This window comes from Hypanus sabinus, unplaced genomic scaffold (assembly GCF_030144855.1).
Source record: "Hypanus sabinus isolate sHypSab1 unplaced genomic scaffold, sHypSab1.hap1 scaffold_246, whole genome shotgun sequence".
NCBI lineage: Eukaryota > Metazoa > Chordata > Chondrichthyes > Myliobatiformes > Dasyatidae > Hypanus > Hypanus sabinus.
Genome location: NW_026780581.1, coordinates 376,829 through 404,700, shown reverse-complemented (window position 1 = coordinate 404,700; position 27,872 = coordinate 376,829). Strand labels below are relative to the sequence as shown.

The window sequence follows — 27,872 nt, the reverse complement described above, 5'->3', positions numbered from 1 at the left end:
ATTGTCTCGCTATCACTAGAATCTCCCTCCGACCCATCACTGCAGACAGATCCCCCATCTTCCTCCTCGTGTGTTCTGGAAGGTGGCTGCCCCTGTAACCCACACTGCGTAGCGGGTACCTCCCTCATACCTTCCCGCTCCACCGTCACATCAGTCTTATCCACAGTTACGACGATGGACGGAAAATCCCCAGGGACTCCTGCAGGCCATTAGTTCATGGGGTCGGCATGCAGGTTATATCACCCACCCCAGGAAACAGGTATGAAGGGGACCGCAGCAGCTCTGGTCCAAGGGATTCACCGGCATACTGATGCTGACAGGGAGAGAGCTTGGTCTCCTCTCAGCTCATACTGTTTAATACACTTGCCTCCAGGGAGGCGCTTACTGCTAAGTCCTGGGTGGAGGGCACCAGGTCTGTTTTAGGTGTGCAACCAGGCCTAGCACTAGCTTCCTGCACAACCACACCACCTACCACAGGACTTGTGGCTACATCTGGGGATTCAGGGTTAGACACAAGCTCCACCGAGATTCCGACCCCTTCCTGGGACTTCCCCGCATCTGCATTCCCTGCCCTCCTGGGGGAACATTCCCTTCTCCTCTTCAAGCCGGTGCAGCACACAGGTGCGGGATTTGCTGATGGAGCGGTACTCTTCGCTTCCATCCCTCCGTCCAACTGTGCACTTCCCCGAGCCTCCCGCTCCGCTTCAGGGCAAAAGGGCGTGAGCTCTGTGGTCTCGGGGGCCGACTTCTTCATGTGTTTGGATTTCTTCCTCAGTTTCCTTCCCCGCACAGGCTCCACCCCGTCCCTCGCCTGAACCTCCCCGCACGTAGCCTCAGGATTACCCGACTGAACCATAAGGGCATGAGAAGGGACTGAAACAGACATAGGAATAGGGGCAGTGGTAGAGACAGGGTCAGGGGCAGGAGCAGAGACTGGAACAGACGTAGGAATAGGGACAGGGGTAGACAGAGGGTCAGGGGCAGGAGCAGGGGCCGGCACAGATGTAGGAGCAGGAATGGGATCAGGGGCAGAGGTAGCTGGGGCACTAGTTCCCGAAGTGGGCTCGCTGGGTTTTCGGGTGCTAGGACAGTCCCTCCGAAAATGCCCCACCCCGCACGCATGGCACCGTGTGCGCTCAGAGCTCCAATACACCTGATAATCTACCCCCTCGTGCCGGACAGTAAACCGGCCCTCAACTTCGTCCTCCCTCTCCAGATACATGAATACCTGTCGCCGGAAAGAGATTACGGGATGGAGAGTGCGTCTCTTAATATTGTGCCTGATGGCAGTTATTTCTGACCTTACATGCCACAAGCGTGATCGTGCGGGAAGTAGGTCTTCGTTAGGGATGAAAGGCTTTAAGCTACCTCCACACCGTCCCATATACACTCCCCGTGTCAGACACAGAGCGAATCTACTTCAGTACCGTCCCAACACACACTCCTGGAGTCAGATACAGAGCGAACATCCCTCCACACTGTCACATCACACATTCCAGTAGGTCTGTCACAGAGAGAACCTCCCTCCAATCCTTCCATGGAGACTCCTGGGGACCGACACAGTGTGAATCTCCCTCCACAGTGTCCCATCACACACTCCCGCGGTCAGACACAGAGTGAAGCTCCCTTCACACTGTCCCGTCACACATTCCCGGGGTGAGACACAGAGTGAATTTCCCTCCGCACTGTCCTATCACACACTCCCGGGGTCAGACACAGAGTGAAGCTCCCTTCACACTGTCCCATAAACATTCCCTCTATTTGACGGATGTGGTGGCAGTAAGGAGCCATAAAATCAATAACTTCTTTATTTATTTCATCAGTGTTCGTGGGGAGGGACCATAAACAGGCAGTGACTCCACAAAGTGCTTTTGGAAGTAGGTACAGAGAAGATGTCAGGGGTAATTTCTTTACTCAGAGTGGTGAGTGCGTGAAATGGGCTCTGGCAACAGTGGAGGCGGATACGATAGAGTCTTTTAAGAGAATCTTGTACACGTACATGGAGATCAGAAAATTGGAGGGGAATGGGTAACCCTGGGTAAATTCTTAGGTAAGGACATGTTCGGCTCAGCTCAAATGTAAATTAAACATTGTGAGCGCTGCTGACGGGCAGGAATAAATACACTGTTCCCGAATCACTCACAGTCACACACAATTAACTGATCGGCGACAACGAGTGACAGGCTGCAGAAACAGTCCCGTTTCTCACCCATTGATTATAAAATCACAGTGCCGTGTCTGAGATCGCTGCAGATCGAGGGTCAATGCCGAGGTGTCTGCTAATTTAACATCATTACATCGGCCAGACTGCCGAATGCATCGGCCTCAGCCCAATCCTTAAAAAGAAGCATCCTCTCCTGGGATAATCCCATCCGGGGAACTCGGCCCCACCCGCGGGGTCTTCCTGTCTGTGTAATTCCTGAGGTCGCACTTGTCGGAGCTCTTTACCCGGACTTCAGCCGGAAGCAGAAACGCGGGACGTGAAGCGATATTGTGTCACTGTGGAGCCATCTCTGACGTCACAGAGGGCTTGGCTAGAGCCAGCGTCCGTTGGAACGGTTGGAAATTAAACGGGAGGGCGCCTATTAATGGGAGGGCGGAAATTCGGTCAAAATATCCCTATCCCGCGGGCTGTGATGTTGACACATGCAGATATTCACAGATCCACTCTCAGTCCGGGTCGAAGTTCCTTCAGAGACTCCACTTCCTTCTTCCATGTCTCACTGAACTGATTCCCACTCAGGCTGAAACAGATGGAGGATTAAAGTTTCAGTAAATGGATTATACAATAGTGTCATTACAGGGGACTGAGGTTATGCTTCAAGAACACCCACAAAAATATCACCAGAAAACCCGCGGATCCGCTGATATTAACATTAACACAAACACTCACCAGATCCTCTCCAGACTCGGGAGAGTCAGTATAATGCGGCGGAGAGCGGGGACAGATCGGTCTGTCAGCGAGTTTGATGCCAAGCTCAGCTGCGTCAGTGATGGAATTGTACTGAGAGCGGAGGCGAAATCCTCGGCACCAGAATCCGTGAGACCGACACTGTGAAGCCTGCAGATGAGAGAGAGAGGACGGTGAAGGACAGAGAGAGAGAGGAGACAGTATAAATCCACAGTGTTTATCAGTAACACAATTACTAATCACATTAATGTTCAGTGTCAGACACCCAGTGACTCTAAACACAATCTCCCACAGTCTGGTACTTACCACAGTTCCTGTATTTTACACTTCGCGTCCCTCAGAGCCGCAGACACCAGTTTCACTCCTGAATCTGCCAGTTCATTACCACTCAGGTTCAGCTCTGTCAGGGATGTGTTTCTACTGAGAGCGGAGGCGAGATCTTCGGCACCAGAATCTGTGAGACCGACATAGTCCAGCCTGGAGATAAGAGAGAGTGAGGGTGAAGGACACAGAGAGAGGAGATGGTACAAATCCCCAGTGTTTATTATTAAACCAATTACTGATCACATTAAAGTTCAGTGTCAGACACCCAGTGACAGTAAACACAATCTCCCACAGTCTGGTACTTACCCCAGTTTCTGTATTTTACACTCCGGGTTCCTCAACGCAGCAGACACCAGTTTAACTCCTGAATCTTCCAGTTTATTATCCCCAAGTCTAAACGTAAACAGATAAATTGATGAACAAAGTGATTCAAACCGTGGGTCTCAGGGAATTTCTCTCACTCGGGTATTTCAGGAAACATTAAACCCTTCAGTAAATCACTGATCGGAGATCCCATCACTGTCAATGACTCTCACTGACCAGCTCCGGGATATTCACCGAACCTCAGTGATTTAGTCCGTCGTTGTTACACTGTCAAGTCCCCAAATTCTGTCTCTGTCCATGATGGTTAGAAAAGTGTTCGTGCCTTGAGAGGGTCGACGGGGCCAGAGCAGAAAGGGAGAAACTTCCACAGTAAGGAAGAGATGTGTTTTGGAAAATATCCATGGGAAATTGCGGAAAAGATCCTCAAAGGTGGGAGGGGATGGAAAGTGATTCCACATGAGGAAGGAGTAAAAGGTGAAGAGATCCAATCAGGAGGAAGGTAGATGTGGTAGAGAGATCCATGAGGGAAACATGAATCGACAAGACAATGAGGCAGAAATAGATCGCGCGGACGGGAGGGTGAGGCCCACAGTCCGGAGAAAAGAGATGCGCCCATGAGGTCTGGGTATCTGGTTGTGAGCACAGTCATACAGGTGGACTGATGGAGATAGTCACACACGGGGAAGGGCAGAGAGGACAATCTAACAATGCTATTTATTTCCTTCTCACTGGGACGGTCTGCTGACGGTCTCTTGTCCCTCACCGGGAAGGGGGTGTGAATCTCTGACCCACCTGCTGCAGTCAGTGTCGGTCTGGGTGTCAGTAACAGTGAGAAGGAACATTGTCAATGGACGTGTCACAGGCAGCAGGAAACACGGCCATTCCTGTGATTTACTACCATTAAACCAATGGCCGTTGTTCACTGATCTGATGAATGTCTCCAACATCCCTTCACAAGGAACCACAGGAATATCGACCAATCACAATTATTCACAGTCTGAGTTACTTGAGTTTTACACAAATTCCTTTACACTGAAACAAAAACAACAGAACAGAGTGAGAGTTAAAAACAAATTACCTCAAATCCTGGCACCTGTGCAGCCTGGGTCCCAGACGTTGGATTCCTTCACACTGAATTAGGCAGTACTCCAATTTGAGCTGTTTTACTGTTTCACAGAGTCCGATGGCATGAGACAGGACCGCGCAGTCAATCGGGGTCAGTGTCATTCCGCGGAATGAAAGTGATTCCACAGATCCCAGTGCAGCCTGAGCCAGTCCACGATTCTGAGACTCAAACAGGTAGTGCAATGTGTTCAGGAGGCTCCTTTTACCAGCTTCATTCTCTGTGTTACCACTCTGGCGTTTAATCTCTTCCTTCACCCAGTCAATCACCCGGCAGGTTGTTTCATGAGGAAATGGACCCAGAAACTCCTCCAGACCCCGAGCAGTCATTGGGGAGGAGAGACCAGCAACAAAACGGAGAAACACCTCAAATCGCCCATCTGCTGTGTTGTGGACTTCAGTAAGGAATTTCAGAATATCCCCGGGATTTGGATCAAGGAATTGTGCGACTGCAGCTACAAACTCTTGGATGGTGAGGTGTGGGAATGTGTACACCACGCTCCGGGCAGAATCCTCTCTCTCCAAAAGCTCCATCAGGAACCCGGACAGGAACTGGGAAGGCTGCAGATTGTAGTTGATCAAATCTCCATCTGTAAACACAATCTTCTTCTCGGACACTCCTCTGAAGGCCAACTGACCAACCCTGAATAACACATCACGGGGGTTCTCAATCTCACGCCCGTGGTTTTTCAGGATGTTGTAAATATAGTGGGAGTACAGTTGGGTGATTGTCTTGGGAACTCGCTGCGGGTCCCTGACTCTTTGTGTGAAGAAGGGGCCCAGTGCCAGACCGAGGATCCAGCAGTAGGAGGGGTTGTAGCTCATGGTGTACAGGATCTCATTCTCCTGCACGTGTTTGATAACTGCTGCCGCCACCGTCTGATCTTCAAAATGTCTGATGAAATATTCCTTCCGTTCCTCACCAACAAATCCCAGGATTTCAGCAAAGACACTGATCTCCGCCATTTCCAGTAAATGTAACGCAGTGGGACGGGTGGTCACCAGCACTGAACACCCTGGGAGCAGCTTGCCCTGGATTAAACTATACACAATGTCCGACACTTCACACCAGCACTCGGGATCTGAGCACTGGTGCTTGGGTTCTGTATCTCTCCGACTGTCAGCAAAGTCGATTTTGTGTTTGAATTCATCTATACCATCAAATATGAACAGCAATCCCTTTGGGTTCTTCCAGACCTCTCTCAGTAACTTCACAAAGTAAGGATATTGATCCAGAATCAGTTCCCTCAGGTTTATTCTACAGTTAATCGAGTTTAAATCCCGGAATTTGAAACTGAAGACAAACTGGAATTGTTGGTATATTTTCCCCGAGGCCCAGTCATAAACAATCTTTTGTACCAGTGTTGTTTTCCCGATCCCCGGTACTCCAGCCACTGCTGCCGAACGTCCCGAAGTTGATCGCGCAAATAATCTTTTAATTTTTCCCCAAAATCTATTTGAGTAACTGCTCTGAAATAGATTATCAATGCCGATTTTTTCCAGCTCTCCGCGGAGATGTTTCTGTCTCCACTCCTCCTGGTCTCTGCCTCTTGCCAGAAGCTCATGTTCTACCAGTCTCCTTTCTCGAACAGTAGAAATGACCGTGAGCTCAGCGTATCGATCAACCAGCTGGAAAACCTTCACCTTCTCCCTCATCAGGATCGTGTTCACTCTCAGTTTTTCAGTTTGTGCCCGCAGAGTCTCCATGTGTTTCTGTCGAACATCTGAGGACGGAAAGAAATAGGTTGTCACTGACTGATCTGATGAACAACAAACACTCACGTATTCCAGCCCACAATGAAGAAACTTGTTGAAGACATTGTTTGGGCGAAATTAGGAGATCAGAAACAGAGTGTCTGAAATTGAACGTTGGGCCAGAAACATTTCTGATCTGATTCAGATATGTAGTTAAAAGCTCCGCTCTGCCTATTGTTCGTAGTTTGCAGACTCCCCGGTGTTCCAGCGAGCACCAAGTGCTCACGTGATTCTGGAGCGGAGAGTGTTGTGTGGAGCGGGTGGTCTCACTGCTTTCACTGCTCAGCTTTGGTTGAATTCTGCAAAAGTGCAGACGATTACACGGAGGGGGTTTGCAATGGGCAATTTACGTCATTTTACTTCTCTCATAACTGACCTGATCTTCTTGATAGTCCTTTCAGTTTAAGCTGTCAGTACTGAGCCACAGAGTTTCCTTTGCCAGGCTGAGCCAGCCATGGTATAACTCACGCTGCACTACTCTATTGTCTCTTATTCTCTGAGGGTCTGGGACATGAATGCAGGCAATAAGCACCCAGCACTCACTACAGTCTCCTTTGCTCCGAGGAGCTGGTAGATGAGCTCAGAAATACACCACCACCACATGTCTGCAGTCTCCTCTGCTGCTGGAAACTTGTATTTGAATTCAGGCAATCCTCTGTTGTTGCCCGCAAGAGCAGGAAACTGAAGAGGCTCGCAGTAGCAATAGTGGACTCTATAGTCTGGAGGACAGATAGGCGTTTCTGTGGACAGAAAAAGGAAACATTGCTGGTTCTTTTCCTCCCCGGTCCGAAATGTTTCTGGACACGTCCATAATATGCTGAAATCGGAGGTTGCGCAGCCAGAAGTCGTGGCACATATTGAACTGATGACATAAGAAGTAAAAAGGTTCGGGGTCTGGAAAACAGAACATAGGGAGATAGGAAGGAAGCGGAGAAGTTGGAACTCAAACATAGTAATCACAGTATTTCTGTCTGCTCCACACGACAGTCAACATTGGAATAGAATGAGGCAGAAGAATTGCAGCCCGGGTCAGGGATTCTCGTTTTTGGATAACTGGGACAACCTCTAGGATAGGCGTGCCCCGTACAAAATTGACGGGTTGCATGAATCGGAGCGGTACCAACATTCCTGCGGGAAGATTTACTGGAGCTGCTGGGAGTGTTTTAATATGGCAGGGGGAAGGGAACCAGGATGATAGATCTGAGGATGAGCTAACAGGCTTAGAAGTAGATGATAGGTGTAACATGAATGTACGGAAGGAAGGAGAAGCTCATGTAGGCAACCATGGCTGACAAAGGAAGTTACGGACTGCATAACATAAAACGAAAGGGCATATAAGGCAGCAAAAATGGGTGGGAAGTTGGATGAAAGGAAACCTTTTAAAAAACAACAAAAGTCAACGGATAAAGCTATAAGAATAGAAAAGATTAATTATGAGGCCAGACAAGCCAATTATATACTGAACGTTACCTAACGTGTTTTTCAGTTATGCAGAGTAAAAGGAAGTAAAATTGACGAGGGATCATTGAAAAATGATGTTGAAGTAGTAACGTGAGACAAGGAAATGGCAGATGAACCTAATGGGTGCTCTGCATCTGTCTTCACTGTGGCACACGCTAGCAGTGCGCAGTGGTTCGTGAGTGACAGGCAGGAGGTGCGAGTGTCATTGCTATTGCAAAAGAAAAAGTGCTTGGCATACTGAACAGTCTTAAGGTGGATAAGTCACCTGGACCAGATGGACTATATCCCAGAGTCCTGAAAGAGGTTACTGAAGAGTTAACGGATGCATCGGTCAAGAGTTTTTCAAGAAACGCTTGATTCTGCCATGGTCTCAGAGGAATGGAGGATTGCAAATGTGACTCCACTCTTTAAGAAGGGAGGAAGGACAAAGAAAGGGAATTATAGGCCAGATAGCAAAATCACATTGGTTGGGAATTGTTGAAGTGTATTATTAAGTTTGGGGATTCGAGGTTCTTGGAGACTAATGACAAAATAAGTCAAAGTCACTATGCTCTCTGTTGCGCGAAATTTTGCCTGACAAATCTGTTAAAGATCCTCGAGGTAGTATCAAGCAGGGTGGACAAAGGATAGGCAGTTGATACCAGTCAAATGGATTTTCAGAAGGTATTTGATATGGTGCCACATATGATACTTACTTACAAGTTGGAATCCTATGGTGTTACCGGAAAGATAATAGCAAGGCGAACGGAATTGCTGACAGACAGGAGGCAGCGAATGGGAATAAAATGGACCATTTCTGCTTGGCTGTTGATGACTAGTGGTTTTCCTCAGGGTCAGTATTGGGACCAATGCTTTTCACATTGATTGTCAGTAATTTAAAAAATGGCTTTGCGGATGATATGAAGATAGGTGTAGCTTTCGGTATTGTCGAGGAAGCAAGGCGATTGCAGAGGACACAGACAAATTGGAAGAGTAGGGAGAAATGTCAAAGGTGGAATACAGTACTGGAAAATGTCTGGAAATACCTTGTGGTAAAAGGAACAATAGAGCGGACCATTACCTAAATCGGAAGAAGATCTAAACATCAGAGGTACAGAGGTACTTAGGAGTCCTCGTGCAAGACTACCAGAAGGTTAATTTCCTGGAGTAATGCTGAGTCTTTTTAGACACTCGTCAGACCGCATTTGAAGAATTGTCAACAGTTTTGGGTCCCATATTTCAGAAAGGAAGTGTTATCACTGGAGAGGGTCCAGTGCATGTTCACGAAGATGATTGCAGGAATGAAAGGGTTACATTATGAGGAACATTTTGGCAACTTTGGGCAAAAGTGGAATTTAATAGAACACGCGGGGACGTTCTTGAAACCTACCGCAAGATGAAAGGACAAGAACGGGTGGATGAGGAGAGCATATTTTCAATGGTGAGAGTACACAGAATTAAGGGGCCCAGCCTGAAAAGTGAGGGAGAGAAACTTTAGAACAGAGGTAAGGAGGGATTTTTTTTAGCGAGTAGGGTTCCTTAAAATGCTATGCTACAGACTGCAGTGGAGGCCAAGTCCGTACTTATATTTAAGGCGGAAAGTCGTCGTTTTCTGATCAGTCAGGGCATCAAAGGATATGTTAGAAGGCAAGTGCATGTGGTTGAGTGGGATGCAGGATCAGCCATGATGGAATGGCGGATCAGACTCACTGGGCTGAATGGCCTAATGCTCCCCTATGTCTTCTGTTTTTATGGAGGAATCACAACAAATATCGGCTCCACTTTGGATCAGACGCGTGAGATTTCCTTTGCTGGAGTTGGATATTCCAGTTGGAGAGGTCTGGCTCTAGTTTTGTCAAATCTCCTGATATTTAGCGACGGGAATGTCAGTTTATAAAACCTATAGATGCGTCTGGGTGCATCGCCCGAGACCCAAAATGTACCGTGTGTTGTGACAAATGTATTTTGGTTTCCTGTCGTCAGCCACAGCAACAAAAACCTGCCTCACAGTTTCTGCCAGTCTAGTAACTTGCCTCTAAACACAGGTATCCAGACTGCCGTAACGAAATGAGATTTTTGAGATTTCTGTTCCATCGCTTACCTTTCAGATGCGTGGGCAATTCATATATACCCCGCTCAGTGTCCATGTAGGCGAACTGGTCGTCACCTGTTCAAACAGATTAACCTGCATTAATCTGTGTAATACTCTAAATTCATCACCATTTACAGCTGTAACATACAGTGTTTTGTTCACCGTACCACGTTCCCGTATTTCATTCAATATTCTGCTCAGCTTCGGTAAATGGTGATGTAGTTTCACAAAGGATTCCCACATCACCCTCCGGGCCCCGGAGCCCTTCTCCATCACCAGATCCAGGAGGAGTTTGGAAGCGCCCGCTCGGATTCCCTTTTCCGCGAGCTCAGTCACGTTCTGTAATGAACAATGGGAAATATATTGAGGAGCAAAGGGATGGGTACAAATCTACCCTGAACTAACCCAGCACATTTTCAACGTCACAGATCGCTAAGAACTATTGAAGTGTTCATAGCGGGAGATAAAAATAAAAATAAAATTTCTTCTGACTAATGATGTCGGCCTGAAACATTGACAGCTCGTTTGCAGGGATCCTGCCCGACCTGCTGAGTTCCTCCCGCGTGCTGTGCGTGTTGAATTAATTTAAAAGAAGCGAGTGGGTTCATTCCGGTCATTCTGTGCCACAGATTGCGGGGTCATTATCCACTTGGCAACGTTTAAGCGGAGAAGACATAGTGTGAGTGAGCCAGAGATAGAATGGGGAGTTGAGACTTATTGTCAGAGAAGGTCCAGTGAGACTTCAGGCAGATTTTGGGTATGATTTTACCAGTTGTTTTCACGGTTAGAGCAGTGCGAATGCCAGGAAGGATAGGGGAATGCTCTTCCTACAGGGCGTGGCAAGGCAAGGAGACCTCCAGTGTCCTTGACAACTGCAAGAAGCGCATACAACTGCAGTTTATTATAGACTGTGTTAAGGAACTGGAGCTGGAACTGAATGAACCAGGAATCACTCATCAGGCTGAGAAGTTAACTGACGGGCTATACAGGGAGTGGTATACCCAAGGCTTAGGACATAGGTAACTGGGTAACTGTCAGCAGGGGAAACATCAGAATATCTGCCTGCAGGGAACCCCTCTATAACAGATATATATCTCTCTGTTTCGGGGTATGACCTAGAAGAGAAAAACCATGTCGTTTATGCCTCTGGTACTGAGTTTCGTTTTGTGACTCAGAAGGGGTGGGAAGAGTGATCTTCACTATCAGCGGTTAGGAAAACAGGATGGAAATTCTGCTGACGACAGCAAGTTTGCTGGATGGTGTGTTGTCAAGGTCAGGGCTATCTCGCATCCAGTCTGCAACGTTACTAAGGACAGGATGAGTAGCCAGAAGACGTGATTCACATTGGTACCAATGACAAGAGCAGGAAGTATGATGAAGTCCTGCAAAGTGAGTTCATGGGGTTAGATGCTAATCCAAAAGGCAGGATCCCCATAATTGTGTTCTCAGGATTGCGACCCGTATCACGTGCTAGTGAGGTCGGAAATAGGACGATAGTGCATTTTAACGTGTGGCTGATGATATGACGCATGACCAAGGGCTTCAGATTTTGGGATAATTGGGATCTCTTCCAAGAAAGTTGGGACTTGGACAGGCATGATGGTTTTACACTCATATTGGAGGGCGCTGATACCCTTAAGTGAAGGATTGTTAGCGCTGCATAGGGAGGGGAGATGTGTTAAAGTTAAGATGCAGGGGGATGAAGAACCAGAGTGGATAATGGAGCGGTTGTGTGGGAAAGTCAAGTAGCTAAAGGATGAGCATCGTGAATCTATTTTTTTCCGAAATCCGTATTATACCAATGCAAGCAGTATTGTCGGAAAGGCAGATGAGCTTCACTCATGGATCAGCACATTGAACTACAGCGTTGTAACCATTCATATGATTTGGTTGGAATATGTGCCGGACTGGTTGTTCAGCATTCCAGGGTTCTGTAGCGTTAGACACGGTTCGATAGAGGTGAAGGAGGGGTGGTATTAGGAAAAAATATCACTGCATTGCTCAGAGAGGACAGACTAGAGAGCTCATCTACTGAGTCTACGTGGGTGAAACTAAGCAATAAGAAATGGACGAACACGTTAATTGGATGACATTGTGGACCACGCAATAGTCAATGGGACTTAGAGGATCAAATTTGTAGGGAGATCACAGACAGTTACAAGAAACACGATGTTCTGATGGTAGGTAATTTTAATTGTCGAATTATCGACTGGGGTATCGATACTTGAAAGGGCCGGATGGGATAGTGTAGCTCAAGTATGTCCAGGGACGTTTCCGTAATCAATATATTGAAGTCATGGCTACAGACAGCAAATACTGGAATGCCATCAGAGTACACGACACGTCAGGTGATAGAGGGGTGTGCAGGTGATGAAAATGACATTAGTTTAAAGAACATTATGGACAATATCTTGTCCTCAGGTTAACAATCTAAATTGGAGAAAGTCCAATTTTAATGGTATCCGAAAGGATCTGACGAAAGATGATTGGGACAGGTTGTTTTCTGGTACCGAGGTGATTGGCAGGCTTGAGGCGTCCAAGGCTGAAATGTTGAAGTTTGAATCCACGAATACAGACCGAATATTCGTGACAGAATAAAAGGCGAGACAGGTCCTGGTTTCTGAGTGGCCCTGAGCGCATCGCAAATACAGCCTCGAAGGTCAGAGGAGTACAGGAAATGCAGAAGTTACTAAGGGAGGAAATCCGGACGGCTAAAGTATGGCATGAGTTTGCTCTAGCAGACCAGGAAAAGGAGAACCCCAAACTCTTCATCAAATATACTCAGAACAAAAGAATACCAGCGGACAAAATTGGATTTCTTGAAGTTCAGAATGGGCCTTTATCCATGAAGCTGAAAAAGGCGGAGGAGATTTTAAATCTTTTTTTGTTTTTTTGCATTTATATTTAGTCAGGAGGCACACAGTGTCTTCAGAGTGAGAGAAAACATCAGTGAGATAATGGGCAATGCACGGATTATAGAGGAGGAGATATTTACTGTCTTGAAGGAGATGAAGGTTGATAAATCCCTAGTGCTTTCCTTCGTACCTCGTTTGAGACTATTTCAGAGATTGCAAGTGCTCCAGCAGAGGAATTTAAAACGTCAGAAGTGGAAGCATTGGAGGGTAGGCAATGCTGTTCTGCTGCTTGAAACTCTGTAAAATTAAGGCACGGAATTACAGGTTGGTGAGTCAACACCAATGATGGTAAAGTTATTGGTAGGTACTCTAAGGACGGGATATGAGTATTTGGATGGAGATTACGGGTATTCCACACTGATTTGTGCCTGTTAGATCCCGTCCAACCAATCTTATAGTTTCTTGAAGAAGTTACGAGGCAAATAATGAAAACAAGTCAGTGGATGTTGTCTACTGGGGCTTCAGCAACTTGCTTGGAATTAATGACAGGGCCGCCAGTTAGTTTAGATATTGGATTCGCGAGAGAAGCTAAAAGAGATAGTAGAGGTTTGCTTCTCTGACTGGAGGTCTATGACTAGTGGTGTGCGGCAGGGATCTGTACTGGGTCTGATGTTGTCTGTCAGATAAATCAATGCTCTGTATGACAATGTGGTAAACTGGGTCAGCAAATCTGTGGATAACACCAGCGTAGTGACAGTGAGAAAGGGTATCAGAGCTTACAGCGGGACATGGAACAGCTTGCAAAAGGCGGAATGGAGTTTCAAAGATAGAATTTAATGAAGAACCGTGCGAGGTGATGTACTTTATGAGGACAAACCATGATAATAGTAAGACATTGAGTGGTAGGGCATTGAGCACTGCGGTTAAACTAAGGTATCAGGGAATAGACATCCGAAATTTCTTTAAAGTGTTGTCGAATTTAGATGGCGTTGGAAAGCTTTGAGGACATGGGGCTTCATAAATCAAAATATTGAATACAGAAGTTGGGATATTATGTCGAAATTGATGTGGCAGAAACTAATTTAAAGCAATGTGTGCACCTGTCTCTTGGAAGGATATAAATGATTGACCGAGTGCAGAAAGAAAAATACAGATTGTTGCCAAGGCTTGAGGAACTGAGAGAAAGGGAAATTATGAATAGGCTAGGACATTATTCCATAGAGTGTAGGAGGACCAGTGGAGATGTGATAGAGGTATCTGTTTATAAAAGGTATAGAGAGAGTTAGTGTGAAAAGGCATTTACTACTGAGGTTGGGTGAGACTGGAATTAGAGGTCATTTGGTAACGGTGACAGGTGAAAGGCAATATGAGGGGAACCCGTCACTCAGAGTTTGCTGATAGCGTAAGACGCGTTGCCATCGAAATTAGTCGATATACATTCGACGTGTACATTTAAGATCAAGTTGGATAATTTCATTCAATGGGGAAGTTATGGACTTCTCCAGCCAGGGCGCCGCTCAATGGGACTAAGCAGATATGTCGGTGTGGACTGGATGGTCCGAAGATCATGCTGCTGTACTGTAGAGTTTGATGACTATGGGTAGGTCAAACTATGGCAGAGTCACTGTTGATTTTCCCTGGGGTAATTGTCGGTGAACCCCAACAGGTTCACACTTCTCTGCCGGACTCCATGAGCGCTCCAGTGTCAGCCTACAGCTGGGAACTGGCAGTGAGGAGCTGACAGCAAATTCTGGACTATTGTGCGTGTGTGACAGACCAAAGCTAACTGGTGGTAATGTTGAAAAAGAAGTTTGGACTGAAATTGTCAGCTGCGTCACGTGGAATGTAGTGTTCAGTATGGTGTATGGCTCTTCACTAATATTCATTCTGGGTCGCAAAAGATGAATGCACTCCAGTAGCACAAGGACCATAGGAAAGTGTTTCTTTGTAATACTGCGTTAGCAGTAGATGCTTGGAATATTTTTAATGATAATAATGTTGCACTCCCCAATATAAACAGTATAAGCTGTAGCAAGTACAAACACAAATTGGAACATTCACAAGGAACAGAAGTTAACTGAACCATGAGGCTGTTGTGATATTGATCAAAAAAGGGTCCGTAGTTCAAATGAGAGACGATAGTCAGTGTTGCCTCGTCAGTTGAAAATGGGTTTGAAGGTAGACTGAGAATGAGCTGAGAAATAAGTCACTATATATTTAATTTGTGGGAATCCCGTGGGTCATCAAACACAGTTTGGTGAATGTCCATTAAAGTCGAATATTGGGAGGATGATGTGATGTCAGGCAGAGTGGTGTAAAGAAGGTCTCTGTCCACTTGCAATGTCCGTCAAGTGTCATCTTACTAAATTCACCTGCCAATCATTGTCTTTATCCTTACCTGTCTAAAAATGAGTGTGAGCGAAAAATCGGAAAATATAGTTTCTGCTCATGAAAATTCTTTTCCAGATGTTGTGCACAAGCATTGCTGGATTGTCACTGCCCAGAGGTTCCGTTGCGTTGGTTCTACACTCAGCCTATGTCCCGCCCACTTACGTGATACTCTCGCCCGGTGAAGTGATCCTCGCCCATTAACATGAAGCCGACTCCCTCCACACCCTCCTCAATCGCCTGCTCCAGTCGCTCCATGTAGAAGCTCGTCAACCGGAACAGGTGGTGATCTTCACAATTTGACAGGAAGACGGAGATTGCGGATTTCAGATCTGTAGTCAAAAAGAACATAAAATAGCAGAGTGTACCATGCGTACGCGGACACGATGCCAATTTAAACCAATCCCAACTTCAGCAACATGGTCAATATCCCTCCATTCCCGACATATTCATGAGAGCAAACGCCTCTCAGATGCTACTGAGTATCTGTTTCTATCCCCTCCTTTGGCAGGACATTCCAGACACCGATCACTCTCTGTGGCAAACATGCATCCTAAATCCCCTTTAAACTTTACACTCTAACCTTAAACCTATTCCCTTTGGTATTTGTGGTGAAACTTGTCTGCACACTCACCAGACTCACCACATCAGTCCTGTGATTTGGTTACCAGATGTGTGGACAATTCTAAAATTATCTCTTAACCAACGCGTACCCAGTTACAGGTCAACTTCAACAAATACCTCAACTCATCATTAGCAATCTACCAAATGTGTTGCTACCTTCAGGAAGCTATGCATATCCATCACAAGATACATCCATACATCAATCTTATTAACGGTCAAAGCATTCACTCTGAGCATCGCTCGCGAACGTCCAAAGTGCAACTTCTCACATTTGTCTGAATTAACTGTACTTGGTGACTCTCTTCATATTTCTAATTGGATGCTGAACACGTTGACGAAGTCCCAAATTTACTCAACTCCGTCAACTCTGTAATCAACGAATCAGTTCACCCAGTATATCATTCGGTTAAGACATAGCTTATTATTAATTTATTTACATCACACATAACGCATGGCGTATCAGTGATCCTTGTGGACACTGCTAATGACTACCAACCTTATTCAGGAGCTCCATTTCCTTTCACTGAGGTGAAGATTTACATGGTGAGGGGAGCGATTCCGTCATTCCCCTTGTTAGGTCCCTGCGCTGGACCTGGTGAATTGTTCTATTGCTCAAGGTAAGTTTACCAGGTGGAACAATGACCCCGTTTGATGGTACTTTCTCTCTGCCCCTTTATCTCCCATGTTTATCGTTCTGAACTATTGATGATTTGACTACACGTGTACCATAAGAACAGATTTTTAATGGGAAACAGCCCAGTGAGCATACCTGTGTCCATTCTGAGTCTGACTGCGGTTGGTTGATTGCCGTCTTCTTGTCTGCCGGCCGGGTGGAAGAAAGCACCACCTGCTGGCAATGACCTGAATAACACAAATAAAGGAGTGAGTCAGTTACTCTGCCCTTCATAATTTAAACCACTTTTGTAACGTCACTGCTCACTCTCCTACATTCCAGGGAGCAAATGGAGATTTGGACAAGAACCCCAACTGAACACAAAGTTCAAGAAGGAGAGATGTATTGAAGCTGAAACAGCCAACAGAATTGGGGAAAAAACGAAATCTGTTGTAGAAGATGAGAGAAATCAAAGGAACATTTCATGTAAAATGAGCATAGGAAATGACAAAGAAAGGAAGGACCTTACAGAAGCAAAGGACATCAAAGGGAGTTGGCAGGAACACACAGAAGAATTGTAGAAAGATCCAACAGCGAAGACACCTGCAATGACTCCCTCATCGATACAGTGCCAGGCATTCTGGAAAGTGAAGTTGAATGGGCAATAGAAGATTGCTAGCCTACGCTGGATAATGGAGAAATCGCGAGAATTCGAGAAAAGTATTTATCTATGTTTTATTGACTACTCTAAAGGATTTTTTTTGTTTTTTTTTTTATAACAGTGTGGACCATAATAAACTATGGCAAATACAAGATCAAGAAGCAACAGTTAGAACTGACCATGGAAAAACAAACTAGTTCAAGATTGGGAAAGGATTACGACAAGGCTGCATACTGCCACCCTGCTTATTTAATCTATGTGCTGAACACATCATGCGGAATGCTGGTCGAGAGGACTCAAAATGTTGGAATCAAAATGACCAGAAAATATGAACAACTTCAGATATGCAGGTGATACGATTCTAATGGCCGAGAGTGAGGAGGATCTGAAGAAGCTTCTAATGAACGTGAAAGAAGAAAGTGGAAAGCCGGCTTCTTGCTCAATATTAAGAAAACCAGCCAGTCCTGTTAACTCCGTGGTAATACATGAAAAGGAAGTGGAAGCAGTGACGGAATTTATCTTCCCCGGTTCAAAGATTTCTAAACATAGTAACAACAGCCACAGAATCAAACGGCGCTTACTTCTGGGGAGGGCAGCAATGAGAAATTTAGATAAAATTCTGAAGCGCAGAGACATGAATTGTCTACAAAGGACCGTAGAGTCAAGTCTATGGTATTTCCAGATGTGATGTATGGCTGTGAGAGCTGGACTATTAGTCAGGCTGAATACAAAATAATCGACGCCTTTGAACTCGGATGCTGGAGGAATGTGTTAAGAATTCGTTGGACAGCAAGCAGATCCAACAAGTCAATACTTGAAGAAATACAGCCAGCCTGCTCACTGGGAAGCTTGAAAAGCTGAAAAATTTTGGACACCCATGAGATGACAGGATTCCTTGGAGAAGACTGCCATGTTCAGTAAAACAGAAGGTAAAAGAAGCAGAAGATGACAGATGCTACAATGGATAGATAATAACACTCAGGAAATGCCGACGCCCCTGTTGTATCACTGAGAGGCAGTTTCCAACAAAGAGGCCGTACAAGTCGCTGGAGGAACTCAGAAGGTTGGGCAGCGTCCGTGGAAACGAACAGTCAACGTTTCGGGCCGAGACCGTTCATCAGCACTGAAGAGGGAGGGGGACGAAACCCTATAAAGAAATTGGGGGGAGGGTGGGAAGGAGAAGGCTGGAAGGTGCCAGGTGAAAAGCCAGGAAGAGGAAAGATCAAGAGGTTTGGGAGGGAAAGCAGGGAGGGGATAGGCAGGAAAGGTGAAGAAGGAATGTAAGGTGAAAGCACCAGGTAGCAGAAGAAGGCAGAATAATGAGAGCGGTGATAAGCAGCTGGAGGAGGAGGCAGAGTGAAAATGGGATGGGTGAAGTGAGAGGGAAGGAATTACCATTGTCTTCCGTACCATCACTGCCCTTACCAACTCCGGAGACCTTCTATCCTCAGCCAAAAAAGCTCATAATTCCCACACCCCGCACTGCTCGGTTTCACCTCTTCCCCAAGATCCACAAGCCTGACTGTCCCAGTAGACCCACTGTTTCGGTCTGCTCCTGCACCACTGAACTTGTGTCTACCTACCTGGACTCAATTTTGTCACCCTTAGCTCAGTCCCTCCCCAACTACATCCGGGATACCTCCCATGCCTTCCACCTCACCGTGCCCTCTGCTACTTTCTGGATAATCGGCCTCACCAGTTCCGCAACATCAGCATACTCCTCCGGTTGATGGAACTGGAATTCACACTTAATATCTTCTTTTTTGACTCTTCCTACGTTCTGCAGACCAAGGGTGTTACTATGAGCACTCCCATGGGCCCCACCTGGTGGGGCCTTTGGAGCTAACGACTTATTGACGAAACCCATCTCCCCGTTGGTTGGTATGCTAAATTGGCATTTGCTGTCACCAATTAGAGAAGTAAATCACACGTCTTTTCATGAGAGATACCGGGTACGTGCAGTTGCTTAAATCGTCTCAATGTCAACCCAGGAGCGCAAGGGTGACGAAGCTCCCCGAGAGGACGCGCGTGGGCGGGGAGCTGGTGCGCGCGGTAGACGGGGAGACTGTAGAGTCAGTAACAGGGATCGGGAAGCGCGTCCCTCGGTCCCGTACCGCGCTGGCCAGATCACCGAGTGAGTCATGGTCGATCCGCAACCAACAGGGGTACAACATTAACGCACAAATCTCGATGTATGTACTTAATCAATGTAATGTTTCTTGTCAGTTCCACAATAAAATTAATTTGCTAATGTTATATTGGCTTACACTAATTAAACTGTGGGAACTTTTCTAATCAAGACACCAAAAGCGTAAGTGGACCACTCGGCCCTCCGAAACTTCTGCTGATCTGATTTAAACTTTCGTTATGCATTCCCCCATGTTCATCTCGATAACAGTTCAACCCCACTCTTTATAAACAAACTGGGCTTTGAATGGAATAAAGAGAAACTGGAATCACTAGAAACGCTCAGCAGGTAAGGAACAGCTGTGGGGAAAGGAAACATGTTTGCGATTCGGTTTCCTGGCCTTTCGTCAGAATGGATTCAAACATCTCCCAGATTTTTTGTGGAAAATCTTGGGTTGTTCTCCTTGGAGCGGTGAGGACTGGGGGAAGACCAGATAGAGGTTCATAAGAGAATGAAAAATATTGACAGAGCAGACAGGGAGTATCTTCTCTCTGTTTGGAAATGTCTAATACCAGAGACCATGCAATGAAGGTGTGAGGGAGTAAATGCAAGGGAAATGTGTGGATAAGTTGTTCTACTCAGAGAGCACACCTCTGTCCATGATGTACTGTTCCATGTTCTGTTCTATCTTCAGCATCTTGAGTTTCTGTTTGACTCCCACTGGCAGATAGACAGGTGAGAGTGAGGGGGAATTTCCAAATGTGAATTGAGTTCTGAAACCCCGGTCTCTTTCTACTGGTGCAAACACAAAACAGTGTATTTAATCACAGCCTCTCCCTGTGAGGGATGGAATGGGAACTCATTCTCTACTTTGCTTCCAAAGGAACTTCAGAACCAAACATCTGAGCACAGAACAGGAATACTCGCTCAACATCTCAGAAACCCGGACACAATGAGACCCTGAATCATTTTGTCTGAGTCAAAACAAGTGTGGTATCCCAGGATGCAACCTCAGAGGGTCACAACCCACACCGACAGCCTCGCACATCTTTTCCACATCTCACACTGAGAGATTCACGCTACCAATATCCAGCCCCCGGTGACGTCTGTTTCATTGCAGAAGGAGGAACATCCAGCAGCATCTGTAAAAGCACCAACGTAGACCGAAGCCCAAACACTGACAGTTCCATATTTCTGGAGCTCCCATCCTAAGATTGCATCTCAGGCACAACTCTCTCAGGGCTCTTTGCTGCTGGTAATATGTGGCAGTTTCTCAGCTAATCCCAGCTCAAAAAATTTACACTCCCCTACCAACCCGTGACAGAACTGGAGCCTGATGATCCTTTGTCTAGACAGGGATCAGCCTGGCAACATGGGCATTTGGGACACAAAGAGGGTGTTGATATATTTCAACTTGTCCCCACAGTTATATTGAACACAGTGGTACATTAATTTATTGTTGAGTGTGGTGTAGCCTAGATCAATTAGCAGCCACTTTACCGTCGTGTAAAAGGAACAAAATGTTTTCAACATAAAATTGAAAAGATAGCACTGGAAGCTCAGTACAGGAGATTTTTTTTGTTCTTTCGCTGCAGAAGCGATTGACTGACTGCCAGAAGTTTGACACCCAGAACAGAATTGCATAAATTCAATCCCTACAGTCTTCGTCATTCCATCCCGGACAGTAAATGCTGAAAGCATCCTCGTATCTGAGGCCACTCTCTCTCCACTGAGAGTCAGCAACCAGAGAGTGATAAACACGTTCAACACTCTCTGCAGCTCTGGTGAGCTGTTGCCCTGGTGACGGAGGAAGTGACTCGCAAAGATAACCGAGCGGAGAAACAACAAACTCAGTGTGACACGTTCTCGGTTTCATTGTGACAAAGGTGAACTGAACGTTCAGCCATTTTGTAATGGTGATACTAAAATTTTAGCGTTTGTTATTAGCCTTTCGAGGTATATTCAGTAAATCTCATGGTTGATTCAGCTCTACAGAGATCTCAGCAGTGCAGACGCTGGCCCAAAATAAAAACACATTGTTGGATGCGACAAATATCGATTATGAGTAGAAATCTCAATTTAATTTCGTAGAGCCGTTAGAGCACAGCCACAGGACGGTTAGCCCATCCAGCCCGTGCCATGTTCGGTGTGGTCCCATCCCCCTGTACCCAGACCACAGCCGTCTACACCTCCCTCATCTATTTACCTACCCAAACATCTCTCAAATTCGAAAAGTGAACCTGCATCTCTCATTTATGCTGGGAACTGGTTCCGCCTTCGCACCACCCTCTGAGTGAAGTAGTTCCCCCTGATAACCCTTAAATGTGTCACGTTTTTCCCTAAATCCATGATCTTACCCAACCTGAGGGGAAAATTCCTAGCTGTATTCACCCTATTTATACCATCATAGATTTCTACATCTTTAGCAGGGTGTCCCAAACTGGGGTCTGTGGACTCTTCCTTTAATTGTAGGGGCCAATGGCATAGAAAAATTGGAGCCAAGCTAGAATACCCCCTCATTCTCCCCTATTCCAGGTAATCAAGTCCTAACCTGTTCAACCCATCACTATAATTATTTCCTGAAATACCAGCAATGTCCGTGTAATTTTCCCTGCACTCTTTCACGCTTATCCATATCTGTCCTCCAAGTAGCTGACCAGAACTGCACACAATCCTACATGTTTTGGAATCACGGTGAACTACAACTTTAGCATTAATATCCCAACCCCTCTTCTTAATAGCCTGCGTTATAAAGGTCAATATGCCCAAAACTCTCTTTACGACTCTGGTGCTACCTTAAGAGAATTCTGGATCTGTAACACCCACGCCAGGACAATCAGGTTTAAAACAATTATGTACCCCAAGCAGTAAGCGTAATCAACACGTCTACTCACTAACCCACGCTCCACACCTCACCCACTACTGGTTTAACATTTCCTGACAGTTCTAGACACTCCTGTGCCTAAAGTAATTTAATGGGCAGAAAATCAATATCAGTCTCCATATGTCCACTCTCTCCTGTGCCTAACGTCACTTTATGGACATAGAATCAATGTTTTTAAGCAATCATACTGCATGTAATGTGTTTTGTTTATTATTGTGGTCCCTATCATTTTCTTTCTGTCCTGCTTCGGATACAGAGTAACAATTATTTTGTTCTCCTATACTGGAATGACATTGCCCAATCTTGAATCGTGAACCCTGGGAAAAATACAATGACCAACCACATTATCTGTACTCCCTCCGACAGTGTCAGCTCCTTTCTCCTCTGGAATTAAGATCCAGCTTGGCCAACTTCTTCCCATGAGCCGGCACTTTAGTTTAGACAGCATATTCAGCAATCTCGTCTGCACACTATCCAGACTGATAATATTTTTCCTACAGTAGGGAGAAAACAAATGTACATAACACTCTGTGTATCCGCACCAAAAAAATATATGACTACAATATAATGACCACAATCCAGAACTCAATGCCCTAACTAATGAGTGCCAGCATGATTAAAGCCTTCTTTTGCACCCTCAATACCTACACAACCACTTTCCGTGAACTGTGCTGTTGTACACGCAGCTCGTTCTGTTCCACAACACCCGATGCTCTCCCATTCACTACACCAGTTCCACCCAGTTTGACTGTCCAAAATGCACCCTCTCACTTGCCCAAGTTGAAAACTATTTGCCATTCCTCAGCCCAACTCCAAAACTGACCGAAATGTCTTTCAAATTCATTGTCACCTGTTGCCTTATCAACCAGTCTCCCGAATTCAGTCTCCCTGTGTACTCATGACCGTGTCGTCACCCAGAGCTCTAACCTGCTAATTAAGTTTGTCGACAACACTACATAGATTGGCCTCCTCTCAAGCAACAACGAGGTGGCCAACAGGGAAGAAGTCATCTCTCTGACTCATTAGTGGCAAAGTAACAACCTTCCTCTCAATGTCGCAAAAACAAAGGAGCTGGTTGTGGATTACAGGAGGAATGGAGACAGGCTAACCCCTATTGACATCAATGGATCTGGGGTTGAGAGGGTGAACAGCTTTAAGTTCCTCGGCATCCACATAACCGAGGATCTCACGTGGTCTGTTCACACCAGCTGTGCGGTGAAAAAGGCACAAAAACACGTCTTTCACCTCAGACGTTTGAGCAAGTTCGGTCTGGGCCTCCAAATCATAAGTAGTTTTTATAAGGGCATAATTGAGATCATCCGGACCGGCTGCATCACTGCCTGGTATGGGAAATGTACCTCCCTTAATCAGAGGACTCTGTAGACAGTGGTGCGGACAGTCCAGCGCATCTGTAGTTGTGAACTTCCCATGATTCAGGACATTTACAAGGAGTGGTGTGTAAAAAAGGCCCGAAGGATCATTGGGGTCCAGAGTAACCCCAGCCAGAATCTATTCCAGCTGATACCATCCAAGAAACGGTACTGCAGCATAAAGGCCAGGACCAACAGGTTCCGGGACAGCTTCTTCCACCAGGACTTCAGATTAATTAACTAACGTTAATTTGAGGTAATCCATATTATGTAGACAGTTTAATTTATCTTGAATTATTATAAATTACTTTGACTGCACATTTCACCTTTAGACCGAGACGTTTTGTAAAGAGTTTTACTCCTCATGTATGTGAAGGACGTAAGAAATCAATTCAATTTAATTCAATTCAAACTTGCTGATTGTGCCTTGTACATCCCTATACAAATCAATGGCATGAATAGTGAACTACAGAAGTCTCGACACTGACACACACATCCCACTCGCCACAGGCTTCTATTCGCTAAAACCATCTTTAATCATCTCCCCCTGCTTCTTGTTCTCGATCCCGGTGGGAATCCACCTCGCCAGCGCCCTGTGAATCCCACGTGACCGAACCATCCAGATCAGTTGCCATGCGGGATATTAATACAGACTTTACCAAGGTTCAGATGAACAACATCACTGCTCAACTTCACCCAACTCCCTATTTAACGCTTAAATAACCTCCAAAATACTCGACAGATGTGATGTTCTATTGGACAGTGTAGTTGGCGATTTCTCCATAACCAATGCCCAACCGCTCAGGATTTCAGCTTCACTGTAGACTGAGGAAATGCCGATCCCAGCTGTCGAATTACCAACCTGGACTGAAGCCCGTATACTGCCAATTCCATATCCTCAGAGTCACCAGCCCAATATCATCACCCATATCATCAAAGACGCTTTGGTGCCGGTGATTTGTCGAGGTGTTCCTGCCATTTCCAATTTGCCGTGACTAAGGTGGAATTGGAACTTAATGACCCTCTGCCGGGGCCGGTGCTCAGGCTGGTTCCCCGGTCTGTATAGAGGATGCGGATACATTTCAGCCTGACCCCAGCAGCTAAACCGAGCTCATTTGATCACAATCTTCCTGCTGTGTGGGATCTTGCCCCACACAGCTGGCTGCCATGTTTCCTGCAGTGTAGCAGGAACAGAATGTAAAATTATAAAGTAGAAACGCTGGGAACTCAGTACATCAGACTACATCTCTGAAAGGAGAAATGGTGGAAGACCCAGTTCCAGAACTGAGACTGTCCAAGACGCTGCCGATCTGCTGAGCGATTCCAGTATTTTCTCCTCCTGACTTTAAATTTCCTGCAGCTGTAGTATTTTCTCCTTCTTCATTTTAATGCACAAATAGTAACTGATTCCCACCCTAAACTGTAATTGCCACCACATCCCTACCAATTTCTTGGGTCCTCAGTCCATTCTGACCCTGGTGTAATACGTTCCATATAGTTAATGCTCACAGCGTCCTTTCCTCCCACTGTCATTACTGACACACCCATCACACTCGTCGCTGGCCTTTATTTGCTAAATCCATCTTCAATCATCACCCTCCGCTTACTGTCATTGGGCTCGATCAAAATACTTACGTATTTGAAAAACTACAAATTGTTTGACAAACATAACATCTCACTGGTTGGTCTAGTCAATGATTTTCCCACAGCCAAAGTCCAATCGTCCCGATCTTCAGAATCACTGCACACTGTGCGAATTTCAATTGCAGCTGTAGAAATAACAATATACTGCCCTATCCATATTCTCAGAGACTCCAGCCCAATATTATAACCTACACAAAAACTGCCCACTGAGGCTTTGCCACCAAAAATTTGCTGTGGTGTTCCTGGCATTTCCGATTCACAAACTAAGGAGAACTGAACCTAATGATCGTCTATACATCTTATTTCAAAATTCCTGCAAAAGAACATTGTTTGTTCGTTCTCTCTCTCTCTCTCTCTCTCTCTCTCTCTCTCTCTCTCTCTCTCTCTCTCTCTCTCTCTCTCTCACTGCACAGATAATAAATGTTGGGGGCGCCGGAAGCTGGTCAACAAATTTGTGTAATGCCACCCCTGCCAGTCTGTTAGTTTTCAGTTCATTCCTACTCTTGTGCAATACATTCCATGCAGTCAATATTCACAGCATCCTTTCCTCCAACTATCACTCAGTTACAGTTGCTCCTGCCATCACTCTCTCTACCACAGAGCGATAGAAATGTGCAACACTTCTTGCAGCTCCGAATGGCTGTTACCTTGGAAACGGAGGAAGTCGCTCACCGCAAACAATTAAGAAAGGAAATAACAAACTCAATATAATATGTTCTGAGTTTCATTGTGACAAAAACTTAGCACTGCAGCCATTTTGTAACGGTGAAACTAAAATTTAATGGCTTAATGGCTGCCTTTACATTGCCTCGTGCTGTATTCAATTAAACATCAATTAACCGAACAAAAAACACAGTTCCTGGAAACTCAGTGAGGTAGAAGTGCAGTATAATACTTCTGAATGAGACAAAGGTTAGAAGAAAGATGTTTGACATGTGTATCCTTGACGTGGTTAGATACAGGCTGGAAGGAATTTGAACAAGATGGCATGGAATGATCAGGTAGAACCAGGAGGGAGAAGGGATCGAGAACAATCACTGACGGTCCTACAGCATTACACAGATACTGAATTAATAGTACATACCACTATATGCATATGATCCTAAAATTTCAAATATATAACAAACAATAAGAACTTTCGCATATACACTTTGCCCCTGAATGCACCATAGAAAGCATCCCATCCCGATACTTCACAGCTTCCTACTACTATTGTTCTTCCTTTGACTGCAGGGAATAGCAGAGAACTGTGGACACCGCTGAGCACATCATAGAAACAAGCCTCCCACCCATGGACTCTCTGTATACTTCCCGCTGCCTCAGCAAATCAGGAACCATAATCAATGAGTCCCAGAACCCTAGACATTCTCAATTCTCAACCTCCCATCCGATCGAAGATAAAATAAAACAGAAAAACATCCCAGCGGGCTCAAGGACTGCTTCCATCCTGCTGTTGTAAGCAAACTGAATCTTCTTCAGCATGCGAAATTCTGCAGATGCTGGAAATTCAAGCAGCACACACAAAATGCTTGTGGAACGCAGCAGGCCAGGCAGCATCTATAGGGAGAAGCTCTGTCGACGTTTCGGGCCGAGACCCTCAGCATGATTAGATGGACTCCTGATCTCACAATGTAACTCCATGTGACATTGCATAATATGCCTACCTGCAGTACACTGTCTCTATAACTATAAAGCTTTGTTACACTCCGTTAATGTATACCTAATATACCAGGGGTGATTGATGAGTTCGTGGCCTAAGGTAGGAGGAGATGACTTATTAATTTCAAACTTTCTGCATAATCACTCAAAAAGCTGAACCGCATGTGCACGTAACGAGAGCTGTATAACTCATCTCCTTCTACCTTAGGCCACGAACGCATCAATCACCCCATGCATTGGACACTTCCTGGAGGTCCAAGATCCGTATGCTCCACAACCGCTGGACTAAGTGTGTAAATGTAGGAGAGGGCTATGTAGAAAAAATAAATGTACTAGGTTTTCGGAAATTTACTCCTTCTCTCTCACCCCTCGTGCTGTTGTGACGTATTGATCTGTGTGGAGGGTATGCACGGCAAGATTTTCATTGTACGTCGGTATTTGGCAATAATAAACCATTCCCCATTTAAACTGTGTGGAAATATTAGACAGTCTGAGTTTCAGCTCGGGAAGTTCGGGAGGGCGATTTCACCAAAGTGCACAAATTTTTGAGGAACAGGCAAATGGAAAAGGCTTAATTCTCGCATTAATACGGTTATGTACCCAAAAACATTCGCTGCACTTCGGCGGGTCGTAACAGTGGAATGGAGTCACGAAACAAAAAATAATTGCCCACACAAAAAGAGGGGACGTCACAAATCTGCCATGTCTGAACTGACTTAAGATAAAACTACTCATACACATGGAGCAGTATCCCGCAAACGCGATTATTCCGTTTAACCTCCGGCTGCAAGAACACAAACAGCCGAATTTCCCCAGGTACATCAACGGATAAGTGCAGTCCCGGCATTATCACATTACCCGTTCCTAGGACTGAAGCAACAGGGGCTGAGCGGCGGCTCATCTCTGGCGGTTCGATGTGAAGGCCCTACAACCCGGACCGACCCCGGCAGGTTCTCTCCAGCAACCCGGAACAGGTGTGTTAACGGGACTCAAACATGCCCGCTTGAAAGGGCCTCAAATACTCACCGATGGGAACTTGATGTATTTGCCTCGCAGACAGCGATCCTTCCCCCGTCTC

General features: G+C 45.7%; 1 protein-coding gene across 1 annotated transcript; it reads right to left on the bottom strand.

Annotated features, from left to right (window-relative positions):
* Positions 1 to 1,838: 1,838 nt before the first annotated feature.
* Positions 1,839 to 27,872, bottom strand: LOC132387969 (NACHT, LRR and PYD domains-containing protein 3-like). The gene is made up of 10 exons (XM_059960289.1): positions 27,821 to 27,872; positions 16,605 to 16,696; positions 15,377 to 15,543; positions 10,136 to 10,307; positions 9,978 to 10,043; positions 4,638 to 6,405; positions 3,542 to 3,628; positions 3,218 to 3,388; positions 2,894 to 3,061; positions 1,839 to 2,744 (listed from the first exon to the last, which is right to left on the bottom strand). The coding sequence occupies exons 2-10, from the start codon at positions 16,612 to 16,614 to the stop codon at positions 2,657 to 2,659; spliced, it is 2,697 nt and encodes an 898-aa protein (XP_059816272.1). The 5' UTR covers positions 16,615 to 16,696; positions 27,821 to 27,872; the 3' UTR covers positions 1,839 to 2,656.

Bases quoted from the DNA above. Each gene is read 5' to 3' on its own strand.
- LOC132387969 (XM_059960289.1), bottom strand. The intron at 10,308-15,376 runs GTAAGTGGGCGG...TGTTCATTACAG, and splicing joins TCACCGGGCGAGAGTATCAC to AACGTGACTGAGCTCGCGGA. The intron at 10,044-10,135 runs GTACGGTGAACA...CTGTTTGAACAG, and splicing joins GAATGAAATACGGGAACGTG to GTGACGACCAGTTCGCCTAC.